This window comes from Emys orbicularis, chromosome 22 (assembly GCF_028017835.1).
Source record: "Emys orbicularis isolate rEmyOrb1 chromosome 22, rEmyOrb1.hap1, whole genome shotgun sequence".
NCBI lineage: Eukaryota > Metazoa > Chordata > Testudines > Emydidae > Emys > Emys orbicularis.
The window spans coordinates 11,243,247-11,260,850 of record NC_088704.1 but is presented as its reverse complement, the minus strand read 5'-3'; the positions used below and the strand labels follow the sequence as shown (position 1 = coordinate 11,260,850).

General features: G+C 45.1%; 1 protein-coding gene across 2 annotated transcripts; it reads left to right on the top strand.

Moving 5' to 3' along the window:
* The first annotated feature begins 1,568 nt into the window (after positions 1-1,568).
* Positions 1,569-15,090, top strand: MFN2 (mitofusin 2). Of its 2 annotated transcripts, XM_065421165.1 has the most exons (19): positions 1,569-1,617; positions 2,467-2,605; positions 4,060-4,238; positions 4,901-5,036; positions 5,673-5,835; positions 6,174-6,298; positions 6,611-6,719; positions 6,807-6,914; positions 7,406-7,559; positions 7,804-7,871; positions 8,057-8,178; positions 8,545-8,671; positions 8,994-9,098; positions 9,694-9,796; positions 11,031-11,251; positions 11,402-11,557; positions 12,391-12,587; positions 13,043-13,177; positions 14,112-15,090. In XM_065421165.1, exons 3-19 carry the CDS (start codon positions 4,064-4,066, stop codon positions 14,179-14,181), a joined length of 2,274 nt encoding a protein of 757 aa, XP_065277237.1. In that variant the 5' UTR covers positions 1,569-1,617; positions 2,467-2,605; positions 4,060-4,063; the 3' UTR covers positions 14,182-15,090. The 2 variants fall into 2 exon arrangements, with proteins under 2 accessions (XP_065277237.1, XP_065277238.1); XM_065421166.1 differs by lacking the exon at positions 11,402-11,557.
* Positions 15,091-17,604: the final 2,514 nt, after the last annotated feature.

Genomic DNA, 17,604 nt, shown 5'->3' with positions numbered 1-17,604 from the left:
CATATCATTAACGACAGAACACATAGCCCTGATATACTGGGGATCCACCAAGTTATCTACAGTAACTGGTAAAGCAGATGCTGAAAAATGATGTCACTCCCTACTATGGTTAAGCATGGGTCTTTACATGCTCATTTGTCCTTCATCCTGATGAGGAGGAGATGAGCGGTCTTGTAGTTAAAGATCAGGACAGATAGTCTGGGTTCAAGTCCGGGCTCTGCTATGGGACCTTTGATAAATCCCAGGACTAATCTCTTTGCTGTTTTACAGATGGGGGAAGTAAGGTACAATAATTATTCTCCCCTCATGTGGGTGTTTGTAATAAATGCATTCATGCTCATGAGGTGTTCATGTGTTACAATGCTGGGGAGCTGTAATACTTACCAAAACAGATACGTTTAAAAAATATTAGAATATTGTTCTGGAAAATGGTGACCCTCAAATTATTTTCATGTTGTAAAGAAGAAAAAATACCTAATTAGTAACAGTCTTGTCCAGGGCTTGGGTTAAGAGTCAAATTTTTGTGGTACACGTCACAATGAAGTATTTCCAGACGTTCCATTTGTTTACTGTATTTTGACTGTATGCCCTATGCTTTTCTTGTGGCAGAGGATCTCAGTTAAATAGTTCAAGAATGGCCCCCTAATGTTACTCTTTTGAAGCGCAAAGGTCTTTAAAAGAATCCAGAAGGAAACAAAAGAAATTGATCTCTCAATATAACTACCTAAGAGAGTGCTGGTGTAAGAGGGTTATTATGACCCCTTCCCAAAGACTGGGGGGATTAGCTTTGGGCTATGGAGGCTTTCAACGATTGGGTTACTGGTTTGAGTCCAGCCTAGGTTAGTGGAGGCTCAGACATTTTGTTTAATGCAGGGGCGGGGCTAGGGTGTTCAGTTTTGTGCCATTAGAAAGTTGGCAACCCTACCCAGAAGGCCTTTTTCTCTACATATTTCAGCCAGTATTTCTTCTTCGGGGGGCTCAATTCAGGTTCCTCTTTCCACTCTCAGGACTGCAGCTGAGGACACAGCCCTGGGCTCAGCTAGGCCTCCAGGTGGGGGCATTATTCCTACTGGAGCCTGCCCACCACCACCTGGGCTGGGTCTGCTGCTTCTCCAGCAGCTGCACCTCCGGCCACTACAGCTGCAGTTTGAGGGAGCGGAGCTCAGCTGGCAGCGCCCTTGGCATGGGTGGGTGACACTGGGCTGGATTACACCCAGGACAGCGGGCATAGCTTCCCCAGGCTGGCACAGTGCCCCTGGGGCTGCAGAAATGAATCTCCTCCCAGCACCCTGCTGCGGCTCCCACCACTGCCCAGGTAAAGAGCAGGAGGGGGGAGGGTAAATCTCTGAGGACTACAACTCCCATGAGGCATTGGGTTAAAGCGATTGCCTCAAACTACAGCTCCCATGAGGCATTGGGGAAGGGGCGTGGCGGGACTACCCCTCCCATAATGCATTGGGGGACAAGGGACTGGTCGGAGCAGCCTGGAGGTGTTCCCCGTGTGGCAGCGGCCGTTGGGTTCCCGCCAGTCGCGCCGGTGTCGTGACGCACACAGCCTGGCGCGCTCCGATGACGATGCTGGGGTGTCATGGCTGCTGTGCGGGAGAGAAGGTGAAGGTGAGAGGCCGGGGGAACCGGGCGGCGGCCGGGCCCCCCGGAGCGGGAGCTGGGGAGCGGGCTGGGAGGCGAGGCGGCGGCGGCGCAGAAGCGAGGACCAGGTAGCAGCAGCAGGCCGAGCTCGGGGAGCGGGGCCGCACGGACACGCCCCCCCGGGGAGCAGCTGTGGGGGCTGCGTCCCCTCCACCCATCGCGTACGAGGCCCTGCGTGCCCCCTCGTGTGCAAGGCGCGCGGCGAGGGGAGAGGGCCGGGTCAGGGTGTGCACACTCACGCGTGCGTGGCACGCGGGCTCTGGGTGTGCATACTGTGTGCAGGGCACAGGGAGGGTGGGGTCAGAGTGCACACACGTGTGTGTGACACGCGGGCTCTGGGTGTGCATACTGTGCAGGGCACGGGAGGAGGGAGGTGTTAGGGTGCACGTGGCACGCTGGCTCTGGGTGTGCATACTGTGTGCAGGGCACGGGGAGGGTGGTGTCAGAGTGCACACACGTGTGTGTGACACGCGGGCTCTGGGTGTGCATACTGTGCAGGGCACGGGAGGAGGGAGGGGTTAGGGTGCACGTGGCACGCTGGCTCTGGGTGTGCATACTGTGTGCAGGGCACGGGAGGAGGGAGGGGTTAGGGTGTGTGCACTCAGGTGTACAAGACACATTGACTCGGTGTGTGTGCTGGGTGTGCCCTCCTGGGGAGGGTGGTGGGTCAGGGTATGTAATGCCTACATCTACCCCTGTGTACAGTCATGCATGCAAGACCCTGGACTGCCTGCCCTGACAGTCACTCACCACGAACCCTCCCGGGTCTGTGTGCACCATCTGATCTCGCTCCTTCTCCTTCTGTGACTGCGACAGGCTGGATCCACATCACCCCAGGAACTGCCAGACCGAGCCCCACCCAGAGGAGTGAGCACTGTGGAAAGCACTCATTGGCACGTGGGACAGAGGGAGCTGACCATGCCTGGCTTGTGAAAACTTAACACTCATCCTGAAAGTAAGCTAGGTTTGTAGTCTTCTCCCCCCTCCCTGGAGGGGCAGAGTCACTGGTTCATGAAAGGGCAGAAGGAATGGAAGGTGAGGTGCTCTATGGCACTTTGCTATGGGTGTCTCTGTATGAGCTCTTGATGTAGTGGGCTACAGGCTTCCTCACAGTGTTAATACTTCCCTCTTCCCATAAGGGTCCCTCTGAAGGGCTTAGACTCTTTCATGTTGCAACGCAGTTGGATGTAGGGGCACTAGGGTGGGCTGTTAAAGTAACTTTTCTGAGATGTTTATTTAGTAGCACTTTTAGGAATCTTGGGGTGATGCCTTTTGTCCTTCATTTCTGTCCATTCCCTGTGAAGCACCTGGCATTGGCTGCTGTTGGAAGACAGGTTACTGGGCTAGATGGACCACTGATCTGACCCAGTATGGCCGTTCTTATGATGGAATGCAGTAATGATTGTTCTGGTGCTATAGGGAGCTTCACCAATGCACTGTAATTGCTTTCTGAGACTGAAGTTGTGTTTTTGCAGCTGGTGTCTGTATGCTTGATTCTGTGCTCCAAAGGCAGCATGGGTAATAGAGTGACTTGGAGCCTGTGGCAGGGAGCCAAGAACTATGTTCTATTTTTGGCTCTGGGAAAGAGTCCCATCATCTCTTTGCCTCAGTTTCCTCATCAGTACAATGGGGATACAACACTTCTTCAACATCCCTATGAAATATTTTCCAACATTTGGAAGTACTCTAAAAAGTAAAATGCTATAAATTTCAAGAAACACAAAGTGGGTGATGTAATATCTTTTAGTGGACCAACTTCTGTTGGTGAAAGAGACAAGCTTTCAAGCTTGCACAGAGTTTTTCTCTTTCACCAACAGAAGTTGGTCTACTAAAAGATATTACCTCACCCACCGTCTCTCTCTAATATCCCGGGAACAACACTGCTACAACAACACTGCAAACATAAATGGGAAGTAAAATTTTTATACTCCCAATGCTTTTTTCTGAACTTTATCTATATTAGAAGGAAGTAGAGATTAGAAAAAGGGAAGGAAGGATGACCAGTGGCTAGGTTATTAGCATGGTAAGTGGCAGACCTAGATTCAATTCCTTGCTCTGGAGTAGACGGCTGTAGCTGATTGTTCCATAATGTATTCCGTGAGTTTCTCAGTGATCGTAGATTGGTGGCTTAAATACCCGTGAAACAAAAATTGCAATCAAATTTAGATTTTAAAATCTAAATTGTCCATATGAGAAATCTGGGTGGCAATAACCGGCATGATTCATATTGATCTTCTACTCCAACACTTATATTTGTGAAATATATAGACTCTTTGTAACAGAGTGTTCTTTAAAATGTGTTAGCTATTTTTTTTAGCTGTTTGGGCAATAGACACATTAAAAAAACTTTAGTTGGGCAGGAATTAGTGTTTAAGGAATTGTATCTTATTAGATGTTTTTTCCCCACAGCGCAATGTCCCTGTTGTTCACTCGCTCCAAGTCCATAGTTGCTGTAAAGAAGGATAAAAGACACATGGCCGAGGTAAATGCTTCTCCACTGAAACATTTTGTCACTGCAAAGAAGAAAATCAATGGCATCTTTGAACAGTTGGCTGCATATATCCAGGAGAGTTCCACATTCCTGGAAGGTAAGCTGTATCCCTGAGTAGCCCGCCATCATGTGTACAGTAGTGCTTTGTTTATTTCGATACGTCACACAAAAAACGCTAGATTAAATGCAATCACTAGACCTGTATACGTATAAAAGAGACAAAATTGCATCAAATTTGGATAAAGGTACAGGCTTCTGAATGTTCAAGTTGATCTCAGATTATAGTTATCATTGAACTGATATTTAAAAAAAAAAAATTAAGGAAATTAGTCTTGTACTAGGCTGCATTGTTTTTTTCTGTTTTTAATCCCTTGATTCTTACAGCCCTGACATCTCATTGCTGGCAACATGTGAATGTCACCTGTGCCAACTTCTGGCATTAACAGATTAAGAAATGCACAGCAGTGTATTTAAGGATCTTTGGAGTGTGAAATGTCAGCTGTGTGCTGTTCAAGGCACTCTTTTACATGACAACCCTTAGAGTTAAGAGAGGGGGCACTGTTCAACAGCCAGTGAAACAGGCTTCAGGGCATTGGCAAGGTGTACTTGTTTGTGTGGCCCTCAAACAAGCAGGGTCTGACTGCCATGCAAATAAATATAGAACTACACTCCAGAGACTTAGATTAGATTCATTCAGATTTATTTTGCTGTAGGTAAATTACTTATGAAATTCAGGGGGACAATTTATTTGCGTTTTAGAAACACACAGGAATGTGGAACTTGACCCTGTCACCACAGAAGAGCAGGTATTGGAGGTCAAAGGATATCTGTCAAAAGTCAGTGGCATTAGTGAGGTGCTGGCACGGCGACACATGAAAGTGGCTTTTTTTGGCAGGTGAGTTGGATAATTGTGTTGCTTGGACTCTTCTCAGTGAAGCAACTGGGATCTTTAGGATTATGGCCAGTTAAAAGTATTTATAGGAACACAAACTGTCCAGACCCTGAAATGTAAAAGTCTGATCATCATTGGTATTCTCTCACTTTCATTTAGAATCTCTCACTCCGTTTAGAAGTGGGTTCTAGCCCACGAAAGCTTATGCCCAAATAAATCCTTTAGGACTGATTCACCAGCAAGTTGCATATGGCAGCTAATGCACTACGGTCATGTTTACACTGAGGAGCTGCTTCTGGCGCAGTTCTGACAGTGTGAAGCGGTGTGATCTCCGATCAACATATCTGAGCCGGCAGAAGCCCCAAGAATACACTCAGACATACCAGCAAAACTGCACCATTAGTGGTATGGCTTGTTTTGCCCAGGGGAGATAGAATAATCTATACTGAACAAAACATCCACATTAGGAGTGCTTTTCTGGTGTAGTATTTCAGTATTCCTATACCAATAGAATGCTTCTAATATATGACCTAACGCTTTCTGGAGCTGGTTGGGACATGAGATTTGAGTGGCTATAATATGCAAAGAGCACAGCTGTGTCTTGGGAGCCCCAGTGAACCATTCTGCATTTAACCCCAGGACAAGCAATGGAAAAAGCACAGTGATAAATGCCATGCTGTGGGATAAAGTCCTTCCCTCAGGGATTGGACACACCACTAATTGTTTCCTGCGTGTGGAGGGGACGGATGGTCACGATGCCTTCCTACTTACTGAAGGCTCAGAGGAGAAGAGGAGTGTCAAGGTAAGATACTAATTAGTATATGGTGATGGACTTTGTCCTAATCTAAGAGATTTCAGAAAGGAATTTTCTCTTGCTAAGGGTAATCTCAGTAATGTGTGTGAGGAATCCTGCCCTTGAGTAGTTCCTAATCGATGGAGACCTTTCTCAGCAGGGACACGTGTGCAGGTTTATGGGAAAGCCCCTTTTTCAGTAAAGGGAGAAAATGACTCTCATTTGGGTCTTGACTTATTCTTGCCTGTGAATATTTCAGGGTGGGGAGATAATTATTCTAGCAGTTAACAGACATTAATAACATACTCCTGTCGATCTTTTCTCGCTCCCTCCCTTCCCTTTGACAGACAGTCAACCAACTGGCTCATGCTCTCCATCAAAATGAATTTCTGAATGCTGGCAGCCTGGTCAGTGTGATGTGGCCCAATTCCAAATGTCCTCTCTTAAAGGATGATCTGGTGCTTATGGACAGGTGAGAGACTTCACTCTTCCCATGCAGAGACTCTGTCATGAAGTGACCTGGAAGCAGAGTTGAGAAATGCAGATGGAGTGCCACTTAATAATTCCTTTCATTTCCTGAACTAAATAGTCCCAGAATACAATGTAGCCCAAGTATGGACATTAGCTGTGCTCAGCAGCTACACCTTTTGAATGCCTCTTTTGTAAGAAAATGAAATGTGCTTCTTTCTTCTTCTTCTTCTTCTTCTTCTTTGGAGAATGTCTGTCTAATTGTATTTTTGGAGTTTCACAGCTCTCGTGACATCTGTTTTTCTGTTATCTGTAGCCCTGGCATTGATGTAACCACAGAGCTGGACAGCTGGATTGACAAGTTTTGTCTGGATGCTGATGTATTTGTGTTGGTGGCAAACTCTGAGTCCACACTGATGCAAACGGTAACTCGAATTCCACTTGTAAATGCTTGCTGGTTTGGGGTAAATGCTTTGACATTTTGCATATTGATATGTGATTTCTTTGTTTAGGAGAAGCAGTTCTTCCACAAAGTGAACGAGCGTCTGTCTCGCCCCAACATTTTTATCCTGAATAACCGCTGGGATGCATCAGCTTCAGAACCTGAATACATGGAAGAGGTTTGTGCCATATTTAAATTGGTGTTCACTCAAACTGGGATCCGTTCTATGAGCTGCGGAGTGACTAATGGTAGTAGAGGATGATTCTCTTACAGTTTGGACTTTGTTTACCATAATGAGGAGTCATCTGGCAGAAAGTATGGTCTAATGGTTAGAGCAAGGATCTGGAATGCAGGACTTCTGAGTTCCTGTTGTCACTGACGTTTTTGGGGACCTGTGACAGATCACTGAATGTCTTCATGCCTCAGTTTATGTATTTGTAAAATGGTTGGAGTATTCAACTATCCCACAGGGGTTTCGTGAGGCTTAATGGATGAAAAGTGCTTTGAGACCCACAAAGGAGCTAGAACAGCAAAATATTTTTATTGTAGACTGGTATTGCTACATAGGGCCTGCAGGGGGCATCTGGTTGCCTGGTCCCGTTGAATGCAATGGCATGGACTATCAAGCAGACTTTAAAACAGTGTGTGTGGGGGGGTGTTATCCTTCAGGTCCGTCGACAGCACATGGAGCGCTGCACCAGTTTTCTAGTGGATGAACTGGGTGTGGTGGATCGAGCGCAGGCTGGGGACCGCATCTTCTTTGTGTCAGCGAAGGAAGTGCTAAATGCCAGGATCCAGAAAGCTCAAGGGATGCCGGAAGGAGGTAGGCAAACTACCAGCTCTGTCTTTCATTTCATTTGTGCGGGAAGGTAGAGATTCTTATCCCAAATAATCAATTGGTGATTTAACTAAAAAGTGGGGGAGGGAAGAGAAGCCAAAATTAAACAAGAAGGTATCTGGCAGGTCAGTAGAACCAGCCCCAGAGATGTTTCTGCCTTTCCTACTGGTGCTTCAAATTCTCTGTTCACTTTCTGTAAACTTGCCCTGGTGACCTTGTGTCCTCCTAGGTGGAGCATTGGCAGAAGGATTTCAAGTAAGAATGTTTGAGTTTCAAAACTTCGAGAGACGATTTGAGGTAAGCACCATCATTCGGCCCAAGCTACTATTTAAGTCACAGTCCTCTTGGGGTGGGGGGGTGGAGAATGGAGCCTGTAACTTTGGGCTGACGCTGTGTCTTGACAGTAAATGATGCAGGAGAGAGGTCTATGTTAATGCCTCTGGTCGCTGCTGATTTTCTGATGGCTGCCTCTGTGTGCACAGGAGTGTATCTCACAGTCTGCAGTGAAAACCAAGTTTGAGCAGCACACAGTGAGAGCCAAGCAGATTGCTGAAGATGTTCGCCTTATCATGGACTCTCTGCATATTGCTGCCCAGGAGCAGAGGTGAGCAGCTGCAGAGACTCAGTGCACACAAGACAGAAGCTTGCACTGAATATTTCTGGGAGGGAGTCTGGGAAACATGAGTATCAGGCCTTTGCTTTTAAAATCACAATATAGCATACAAAATTTCTGGGGACAGGAGGACACATACCATTACTCCTGCATCTAATGTATAATTATGGAGAAACCTCCTATCTCTCCTGTATGTTACTTGTGTGTAACATGTCTTAGATATTGTTACTGCCTGTCCCTGGGAAAGAGAATCTCTGCTCCACCCGCCCCCCCAATGTCTTACCTCTGGGATTCCATTTAGCTTGCAGATCAGAAATGTGCGAGTGTTTCTTTCTGATAGGCACCTTCTTTTCTCAGGGTTTACTGCCTGGAGATGCGAGAGGAACGACAGGAGCGCTTGGGTTTTATTGACAAACAGCTGGAGCTGCTCACTCAAGACTACAAGATGAAAATAAAACAGATCACAGAAGAGGTAGAAAGACAGGTAAGGAACAGGTGCTTTGTTGGCCTAGAGGCCAATCAGAGGGATGAAAGGAAAGGTGTGAAGGGTTGATTGGAAGATGTGAGGCGGATTAGGAGCTGAGAAAACACAACATACTGAATAAGTACTGAAGTCACGGGGGTTCTGCTAAAACATACATGGTGGAGACATTGCTGTAGGGGTAACCGGTTTATCTGTGTGTGGCTGCTTATTAGCAAATCAATTTTTTGAACAGCTTTTTTCAGCTGTCCTGGGAATAGTCTTGAGTTTTCTCTGCTAGTGTTCCAGATAACCCTGTACATACAGTATATGGTTGCACTTTCAGGTGTCAAATGCAATGGCTGAAGAGATTAGGCGGCTCTCAGTGTTGGTAGATGACTACCAGATGGATTTCCACCCATCTCCAGTGGTCCTCAAAGTTTACAAGAATGTGAGTAACGACACTGGCTTTTAACATGTTGGACCAACCGCCTCAACAATTTTGCTTCTTGCTCTGATGACTCAGAAATTGCCACCAGCTGTTCAAAATACCCAACTTTCAAGTGCACAGGGGGTAGGCACAGTTTTGTGTAGTGTAGAAATTGTTAGTTCATATTTGTCTCTTGTGCTTTGAGGGTTTCATTACATCCCAGAAAAAGTCTGGAAAGCCCCAGTTCCAACTAGTAGTAATAGACTGGTATAAAAGTATATAGTATTTAATTGCAGGGCATGACCGTAAGGCACTAGTTACCTTAGTATCTTGTTTCACTTTGTATGGTGTAGATGAAATGTAAGCAGCATTTTCACCAAAGCAGAGGGCATATGGTCAGTTCTATTCTTCCTTGTCCCCTCACTTCCCTCTTGCAATACTGGACTACTATTAACAGATGGCGGGATTGGGGGCAGACAGAACTTATGCTTCATATTTTGAAGAATTGCCTGTCTTGGGAGATTCCAGCACCTGCAGTTAATGGGCAGTCTGGATAAGGATGCATCTTGTGTCTGGATTTGCTTCAGTGTCAGCCTCTGTTTTCTGTCTGTTTCAGGAACTACATCGACACATTGAGGAGGGTTTGGGCCGTAACATGTCAGATCGATGCTCTAATGCCATCACTGCTTCCCTGCAAACCATGCAACAAGAAATGATAGGTCAGTACAGCATGTAAAGAACCAGCCCTTACTACAGACAAATGACAATAAGTCTAGCATGGCAATTGTGTCCATGCAGGTTTAGATGGGCTGTGAGGGCTGATGAACTGGTTGCAATTTCTCAATTAATAGTGCCTTGTTTAGTGACACTGTAGTTCAGAGCGTCTGCATGGTCCCTCTTAAATACCTGTTTTCAGGGGTTTTCCGTGTCATGGAACTCATTCTAGATTGAAACTTCACACCCACCTCCTCTGCTTGGGAGCAGTTTGTTCTATTGTTTTTGAAATTGTATAGAACTTTTGATGAGGCTTATGCAGCAAAAATGCAGTGGTACTAACTAAAAGGCTTGCAGATCTTGCTGTGACAAGATGCTCTGGAAAAGACACCTCATTGCAGGAATAGGAATCTTCTCCATGTTACCTCAAAAAGGTTTGATATTGTGATGTGCACAATTTACAATACTTTCAGTTAGTCCCACTGCAGGGGCTTTTTGCCGGTTGCTCTAGCAAAGCTCCCGCCCACAGCTGGTAGGAATCATACTTTTCTTGAAGCAGTTTCAAAATTATTTTATGAAACATAGTTTATGGTTTAGTGTGGTCAAGACAAACAAAGTGGTCATTTGTTCTAAATGAAACCAAATGGTGGAGATTTGATGCATTTGCCTCTTTTAATGTCGGAGCATGTGCTAATTTCTATAATTGATGGAAGGGGTAAACAATACCTCTGGCAACTTCTGTATAACAGAGATTCTCAGAATACAGATCATAGACTTCAGTGGTCCACAGATTAGAGGGAACTATCTGTGGACCACCTGAATGGCGCTCACGGACCACTGTTTGAGAACCTCTGCTCTAGGTAACTGTGGGGAAGTGATAGGGGAAAGAGGAGAGAAGCAGCAAGGGAAGGTTCCACAGAAGGATCTCTCACAAAGTGGTCTATAAAATGGAAAATTGGAGAATGACTGCTCTGTGGAACCTTAGTGCCATATTTGGCCATAATAAATTTCAGATCCTACCAGTTGTTCTGGGTCAGGTTTTGGTGGTTTTTGTTTGTTTGTTTGTTTGTTTTAAAATTATTATTATTATTATTTATTATTATTATTATTTTGAAACACCAATTAACTGATAAACAAGGTGAGCACAGAACTGAGAGCCTGTTTGATTCCAGTCAAGCCCATTCGTACTTCTCAATTATGCTGACATTTTCCCTATCCTCTCCCATTTTTCATCTGCAGATGGTTTAAAGCCCCTTCTCCCAGTCTCTCTACGGGGTCAGATAGACATGCTGATCCCCCGGCAGTGCTTCACACTCAGCTATGACCTGAACTGTGACAAGCTTTGTGCCGACTTCCAGGAGGACGTTGAATTCCATTTTTCTCTTGGGTGGACAATGCTTGTGAATAGGTTTTTGGGACCAAAGAACAGTCGCCGGGCCTTGATGGGCTATAATGACCAGGTATGACATCTCATTAAATGTTCAGTGGGTCAGTAGTAGATACTGGGTTTCACTGAAGACTTCAGTGGCTGTCAAAGCTCTGAAAGAAACAGCTGTGGCTTGCATTCTCCCTTTTATCTGCGGCTTTTTTTCTTTTTCCCTTCTAATTAGATTCAACGTCCTTTACCTTTAACCCCAGCGAATCCCAGTCTGCCTCCCCTACCCCAGGGTTCTATGACCCAGGAAGAGCTCATGGTGTCTATGGTGACTGGATTGGCATCACTGACTTCCAGAACTTCCATGGGGATCCTCGTGATTGGTGGAGTGGTGGGTTGAAAAATCTCTGTACAGACAATTGTTTCTCAGAGCTAGTTGTGCTGTTTGATTTGGAAAGTTATTTAGACTGCAGGCTTCAGTCAGTAACTGATGTGATATTCGTCCATCATGGAGCCTAGAGCGAAGTGTTGTATCCAAAGGAACATCAAAAGGGAGAGATCCACTGAACTATTGCACTTGAAGTTTGGGGGTGGATTCGGGGCTGTTAAGATAAAATAACACTTTCAAAGCACATTACAAACATTAACTACTACTCTTCTGAGCCTGGGTGGTAAGAAGTATTATTCCCATTTCAATGACTGGGAAGCGAAGACAGAGGTGAAGGCTGAAACTTTCACAATCAGTCTCTGGTTTTGTGTACTTTCACTTTTGGGATTCCCAACTTCAGACATTTTGGGCTGTTTTCTCCCCCCCCCCCCCCCCCCCCCCCCCCCCCCCCCCCCCGAGGTGCTGAGTTCCCGCAGCTCCCATTGATTTGGAGTTGTGGGTGCTTAGCTCCTTCGAAAATAAGCTCTACGTGCCTCAAGCTGGGAATCCAAAATTAGAAGTCGAGAAACTGTGCTGAAGTTGCACAGCAAATCCTTTCTAGAGCAGGAGCTAGAGTCCAAGGCCCTAGTCCATATAGCACACTGTCGAGGTATGGAAGATCTCTTTAAGAAGGCTCTTGCTTAATTGCCTACACTTCAGAGACAGGGATACCGTGAAGAGGAAAGGGATCCCTTACACTTATGGACCTTTTTTCAAATGTTTTCTGTTCCATTGTAAGAAGTTAGCATCATTCTTGGCTGATGACTTATGCCACCTTTCTACTGTGCTTATTGCAGGTCTGGAAGGCTGTGGGCTGGAGACTGATTGCTCTCTCTTTTGGCCTTTACGGGCTCCTTTATGTATATGAGCGCCTCACTTGGACTATGAAAGCGAAGGAGAGAGCCTTCAAACGCCAGTTTGTGGAGTATGCGAGTGAGAAACTGCAGCTCATTGTCAGCTACACGGGCTCCAACTGCAGCCACCAAGTCCAACAGTGAGTTGCCTCAATTCAACTAATCTTTTAAACAACACCATTTTCAAGGTACTCTACATTAAGCCACGTAAGGCCAGCTGTCACCCTGGCTACCACATGACTGGTCTGTTGTACGTAGTCTGTACTCCAGGTCTAAAAATGTACAGTGATGGATGAGCATGCATTGAAACTTTATCACATGTATTTCTAAAGCACCTGTCATCATAGTAACCTGGTGCTTTTAAACATGAGCACTAACTCTTCAGGAGTATCAAATTTTGAAGTTCCTATGCCACTGTCCAGAACTTGCAGTAAATTCCCTGTTGCCCACTGACGGTGAAATGTTCTGAAGCTGGAATAGGAAGAGAGAGTGTCAAGCTATGCTTTCTGGAGGTAGTATAATCAAATCATTGCACAGTGTAAATACCTTTTGAGTTTGATCTCTTCTCTCTTCCCTCCTCTCTCCATTTTTTTAGGGAGCTTGCTGGGACATTTGCTCACTTGTGTCAGCAGGTGGATGTCACACGGGAGAATCTTGAGCAGGAAATTGCTGTCATGAATAAAAAAATTGAAATCTTGGACTCGTTGCAGAGCAAAGCAAAACTGCTCAGGTGAGATCTTTGCTTCCTGACAGCAAATTCATGGAGAACTGTCTGTATACTGTGCCATCTTTAGTGGAGTCACAATTACATGTAATGTAGAGATTTCCCTGGACTGTTCAGGTCAGAATGTGCCTTACTCCTGCTTGGAAGTGAAGTAAACATGGTCATTGATCTCTGTATCTTCCAAGTAGCCAATGAGTGTTCCTAAGGGACCAGATCTTACATTGCCTCTGTACATAGATCTGTTGTATGTCCTTTCGTATAGATGGCATTTCCTTCATTCAGCCTGTAAGAAGAGAGGGTTCCAGGATGTTGCTGGAGCTTTGGTAGCAGTTGGGTTGTTACCCTTCAGCCCCTTCCTTCCTTCTGTAGGAAAAACTGGTGGTTTTTTTTTTTTTTTTTTTTATCCCCCCCCCCCCCCCCCCCCCCCCCCCCACTGCCAGACATTTTTAGTCATCTGGCACTAGCCAGATATCTGGGACTTCACCATTTTCTTCTGACTCTAGATCTGGTCAGGATCATCACAAACCCAAGAAAACTATGGGTCCTACAAGGTTCTTCAGGACCACTCGTATCTCCTAAAATGAGACAAATGGCCTTTTTCCCCTCCTCATTGCAGGGCATGTGAGTTTCTGCTGTTCACCTTCATTCCAGATGGGCAGGGAGCTCCCCTCTCAAATATTCCACTCCCACAAACAGAGGATGAGATCACTTTAAACTTGCAACTAGGATTTTGGTTTGAACCCCAAAACTTATAGATCACTGTCCATGCAAGCTCCCTGACCTAGAGTAGCGGCACCTAGTCATGGGACTCTGTGGCAGCTCTCTCCATTCTTTGCCACTCGTGCATCCCTTTCATACCTTTTCAGACTGGAGTAGGCGGTGAATGTTAACTAATTTCAGTGCATAGGCCTAACTGAGACTTTTTTCTTCCTTCTTGCAGGAATAAAGCAGGCTGGCTGGACAGTGAACTCAACATGTTCACGCATCAGTACCTGCAGCAGAGCAGATAATGTGGGAAGGCAAAAAACCATTTCCCTTCAGTGCTCTCTTAACTGCTGCAGAGAACGTGGTGGGTGATGGAATCCCTAAGGAGCACGAGCAAAAGCAAGTTGTTGCGTGGTCTATCCCCGTGTGAACAATGGGATTCTTCTTTCCCGTATCATGTCCAACCTCTCAACACACCTCTCTTCTTGCCTGCCGGGGAGATTAGGCAGAATTTCTGCTTCATACACTTACAGGAGGCTTTTGTAATGCAGAATGAAGTAGGGTAGTTTGTCAGTTGTTGAAAAAAAAAAAATCTCACTAGTCACCAAAGTTCATCAAGTTCAGATTTAGTCTAACAAAACTTCCCCCTTGATGAATTATCACCTTAATAGGTAAAGATGGATCTTGATAATCCTTTGAGGTACAAAGTCACAAGATCCGATATGTGTGGGAAAAGCAGCTAGTCATCTAAACGCAGACCATTGCCGCCCCCGCCCGCCCCACGCATCTAGAGGCCCATATATCACTCTGACAGCCCATGCAGAGACCTATCCACACTTCTCCATTACTCTTCAATTGCAATACAGTGGGAGAGAGACTTGCGGGAGAGAGAGCAGGAGAGAGACTTGCTGCTCTTTTTCTTTCCAAGGAGAAGTGTTAGTGCAAATAAGACCCAGGAGCAGAAAACAAATCCTTTTTTGGTTGGGGGTTGGGATCCTGCTGTAGTAAATTTCTTCTCCTGGTCTCTTTGGGTTTTGGGCATCTTCCTCCTGCAGGCTCTTCAGTTTAAGAGAGCTCTTTGCTTAGCCCTGTGTTACTTGAGAGACAAATCATGGCAGAGACAAAACTGACTGTTGTCATTTAGATATTGTGGAGTTAGTGGAATTAGGAGTTGCATTTGGTGACCTGGTAAATTGGTATCTTATTGAGGAAGATAAGCAGGATCTGCGACAGGCCAGTCGGCAGGGTGTGAATAGCTACTTTATGAAATATATAGACAAATGTGTTTTTTAAAAGTGCGTGTTTTGGGATGCAAGCTTCTGGAATTCCATTATCACTACATGGCCTTTAGGACAGGGTAGATTACAAGCTGTAAGAGATCTTGCTTCATGTAGAGCTTCCATAGGATGTTCCTGTCTGCATTAATATGGTTCAGTTTGGATGGGGTTTTTTTTTGTAGATAGACAACAGAATGAAGATGGGCTGATCCAGTGCAGCTTATATGGAGCCAAGGAGACGTGTATTGGTATGGAAATTCCATGCCAGGGAAGCAATGGGTCACCATAACTTTCTAAGCTTTTCCTTATTTGTAAACAGATTAGTTTTGGGGTTTGCCCTAACTGCAGTTTTAATTCTGATCATATTCAGAACAATGTGGGCCTGACCCAGTTACCATTGAAACTGGGGGTAAAACTCGCGCTGATTTCAATAGCAGCAGGATCAGATTCCCCCTCCCGTTGGTGGAAAATGCTTATCCACCATGTGTAGTGATGGGGCTTTTCTTTTTCCCATGGCATGTCTCTAGAAGTCAGAGATGTCTCCAAAGAATCCAGAATGAGTCCCTGTGGGATAACTCTAAGGAGGTCCCAGCTGAGGTTAGAAAGACTGAAGGGAGTTTGTCATATTGACAATGATACTTGAAAATGGTATCAACAGGCTTTAGAATGATTTCTTGCTCAAGTACAGATGTCGATAGCCATGTGCCAGTAACCAGCGTACTTGCTTCTCATCTAGTCCCAGAAAGGAGGAGGGAGATGTTATCCAGTGTCTGAGGGAGGATAAATAGTGAAGTAGCATTAAGCCAGTTAGGTTATTTTAACCTGGAAGCACTAGGAGTTGGGATTTTCCAGTGGATTAGCGCAGAGTGTTGGCAGACTGAGAGTTCTGTTACGTTCTTGTCACAAGAAGCAAGTCAGTTGCATTTTGGGATGGAAGAGAGGGGAATAGATTCTGCCAGGGGATGGCTCAGGGGATTAGCTATGGGATAATGGAACGTTTCACTTCTAGCTTGCTGGTTTAAATCCAACTCAAACTGGAAAGTCCTGGCCTTCTGATGGCTCTTCAGTAGCCTTTGGGGAATGGGAATAATTTAGTCTGTTTCCTAAAGAATGTGCGTTCCCACCACAATTGCCATCATAGCTTGCAGTAACTTGTTCCTGAGGTCAAAGACTGAATAGGCAAAGAGACTGAATTCTTGCCTCTGGAGGTGGTTTCTCCAGGTCATTGTGTGTGTAAGCAGAGGCAGCAGCAGCAGCCTCTGGATAAACTCCACCCTTTGGACTGCAGGGCTGCTAATCCAGCATTACAGCAGGCTGTTTGGTTTGCTGATGAGTCAAAACAATAGGCAGATCCCTGCTGCAGTAGGAAATTCTTCCTTCCCAAGTGCAGGAAGGATAATGCTGTGTTACATGGGGACTCTGGAAAGTGCCAATGTGACTTTCTGGGACGTTCACCACTTCAAGTGGCCAGATCTTTGTGCAGGCCCCAGGCGATAATCTGATAAGTGGCATAGGCTTCAAATCAGACACTATATTGTGGTCTTTGAACCCCCTTTAGAGGCTGGTAGAAGCGAAACAGGGTATCTTGCTATTGAGTTGATATTGCTAATGCTTTCTTCAGAGATTTTTGGTGACTTGGGCATTCTCACTATGGCAGTGAAACCCCTCGCTCTACAGGCCAGATAAGAATTACTTGAACCTTTTTTTTTAAAGCAAAATTGCTAACGCAGGCAGATAAATGTTCTTAAGAGTATCTAACCCTAGCCACTAGAGTCTGGAGAAGATTGCCTTATGCATGTTATATTAACAGAATCCAAGTTAACCATAATTGCCAATTAATTTGATTCTTCTAAAACTAAAGCAAAATACAACGGAACTCCTTTAATACAGACGGGTGGAAGAGTTCACACTGTTGCTGTACACTATGGAGACAGTTCGCCTCTGCCTCCTAATGGGGAGTGATCAACTCTTGTGTATGAGAGCAAAGGATTGCAAGAACAGACTCTTCCAGGTTCAGATTAAAGAAGTTTGGCTAAATGCACTTTATTTTATTGCTGCTAATTTACCTTTTTTTTTTTTTTTTTTTCTTGGTATTTTTTTGTGTTGAGTTGATGGAACTTCTAAATCCTCTTAACAGTGAGTTTTCTCTCTGCTGTATTTAAGATGATACATTTGCATGAATTATTCCTGTATCAATGCAGTTAAAATTGGAAACAAAAATAAAAATGAATTGGGGGGAAAAAATTGTGTGTCTGTCCTACCTATCTCGATACAAAATCTTCATGAGCTAGGTCAGTAAATTCTGAAGAAAACGTGCTTTGGAGTAACAGTGAATAGCTCTTATTCATCATTTTGTTGTTAATAGCCTATTGTTGATAATTTCATATTGACCACTTGGGAGTTCTCCACTGTACTTTCTTCACAGCAAAACTTCTTGGCAGGCCCAGATGT

What these genes read in the sequence shown, in the direction of transcription:
- MFN2 (XM_065421165.1), top strand. Translation starts at nt 4,064, where the DNA reads ATGTCCCTGTTGTTCACTCGCTCCAAGTCCATAGTTGCTGTAAAGAAG. An exon ending in AACCTGAATACATGGAAGAG is followed by an intron (nt 6,915 to 7,405) that starts GTTTGTGCCATA and finishes GTTATCCTTCAG; the next exon opens with GTCCGTCGACAGCACATGGA. An exon ending in ACTTCGAGAGACGATTTGAG is followed by an intron (nt 7,872 to 8,056) that starts GTAAGCACCATC and finishes CTGTGTGCACAG; the next exon opens with GAGTGTATCTCACAGTCTGC.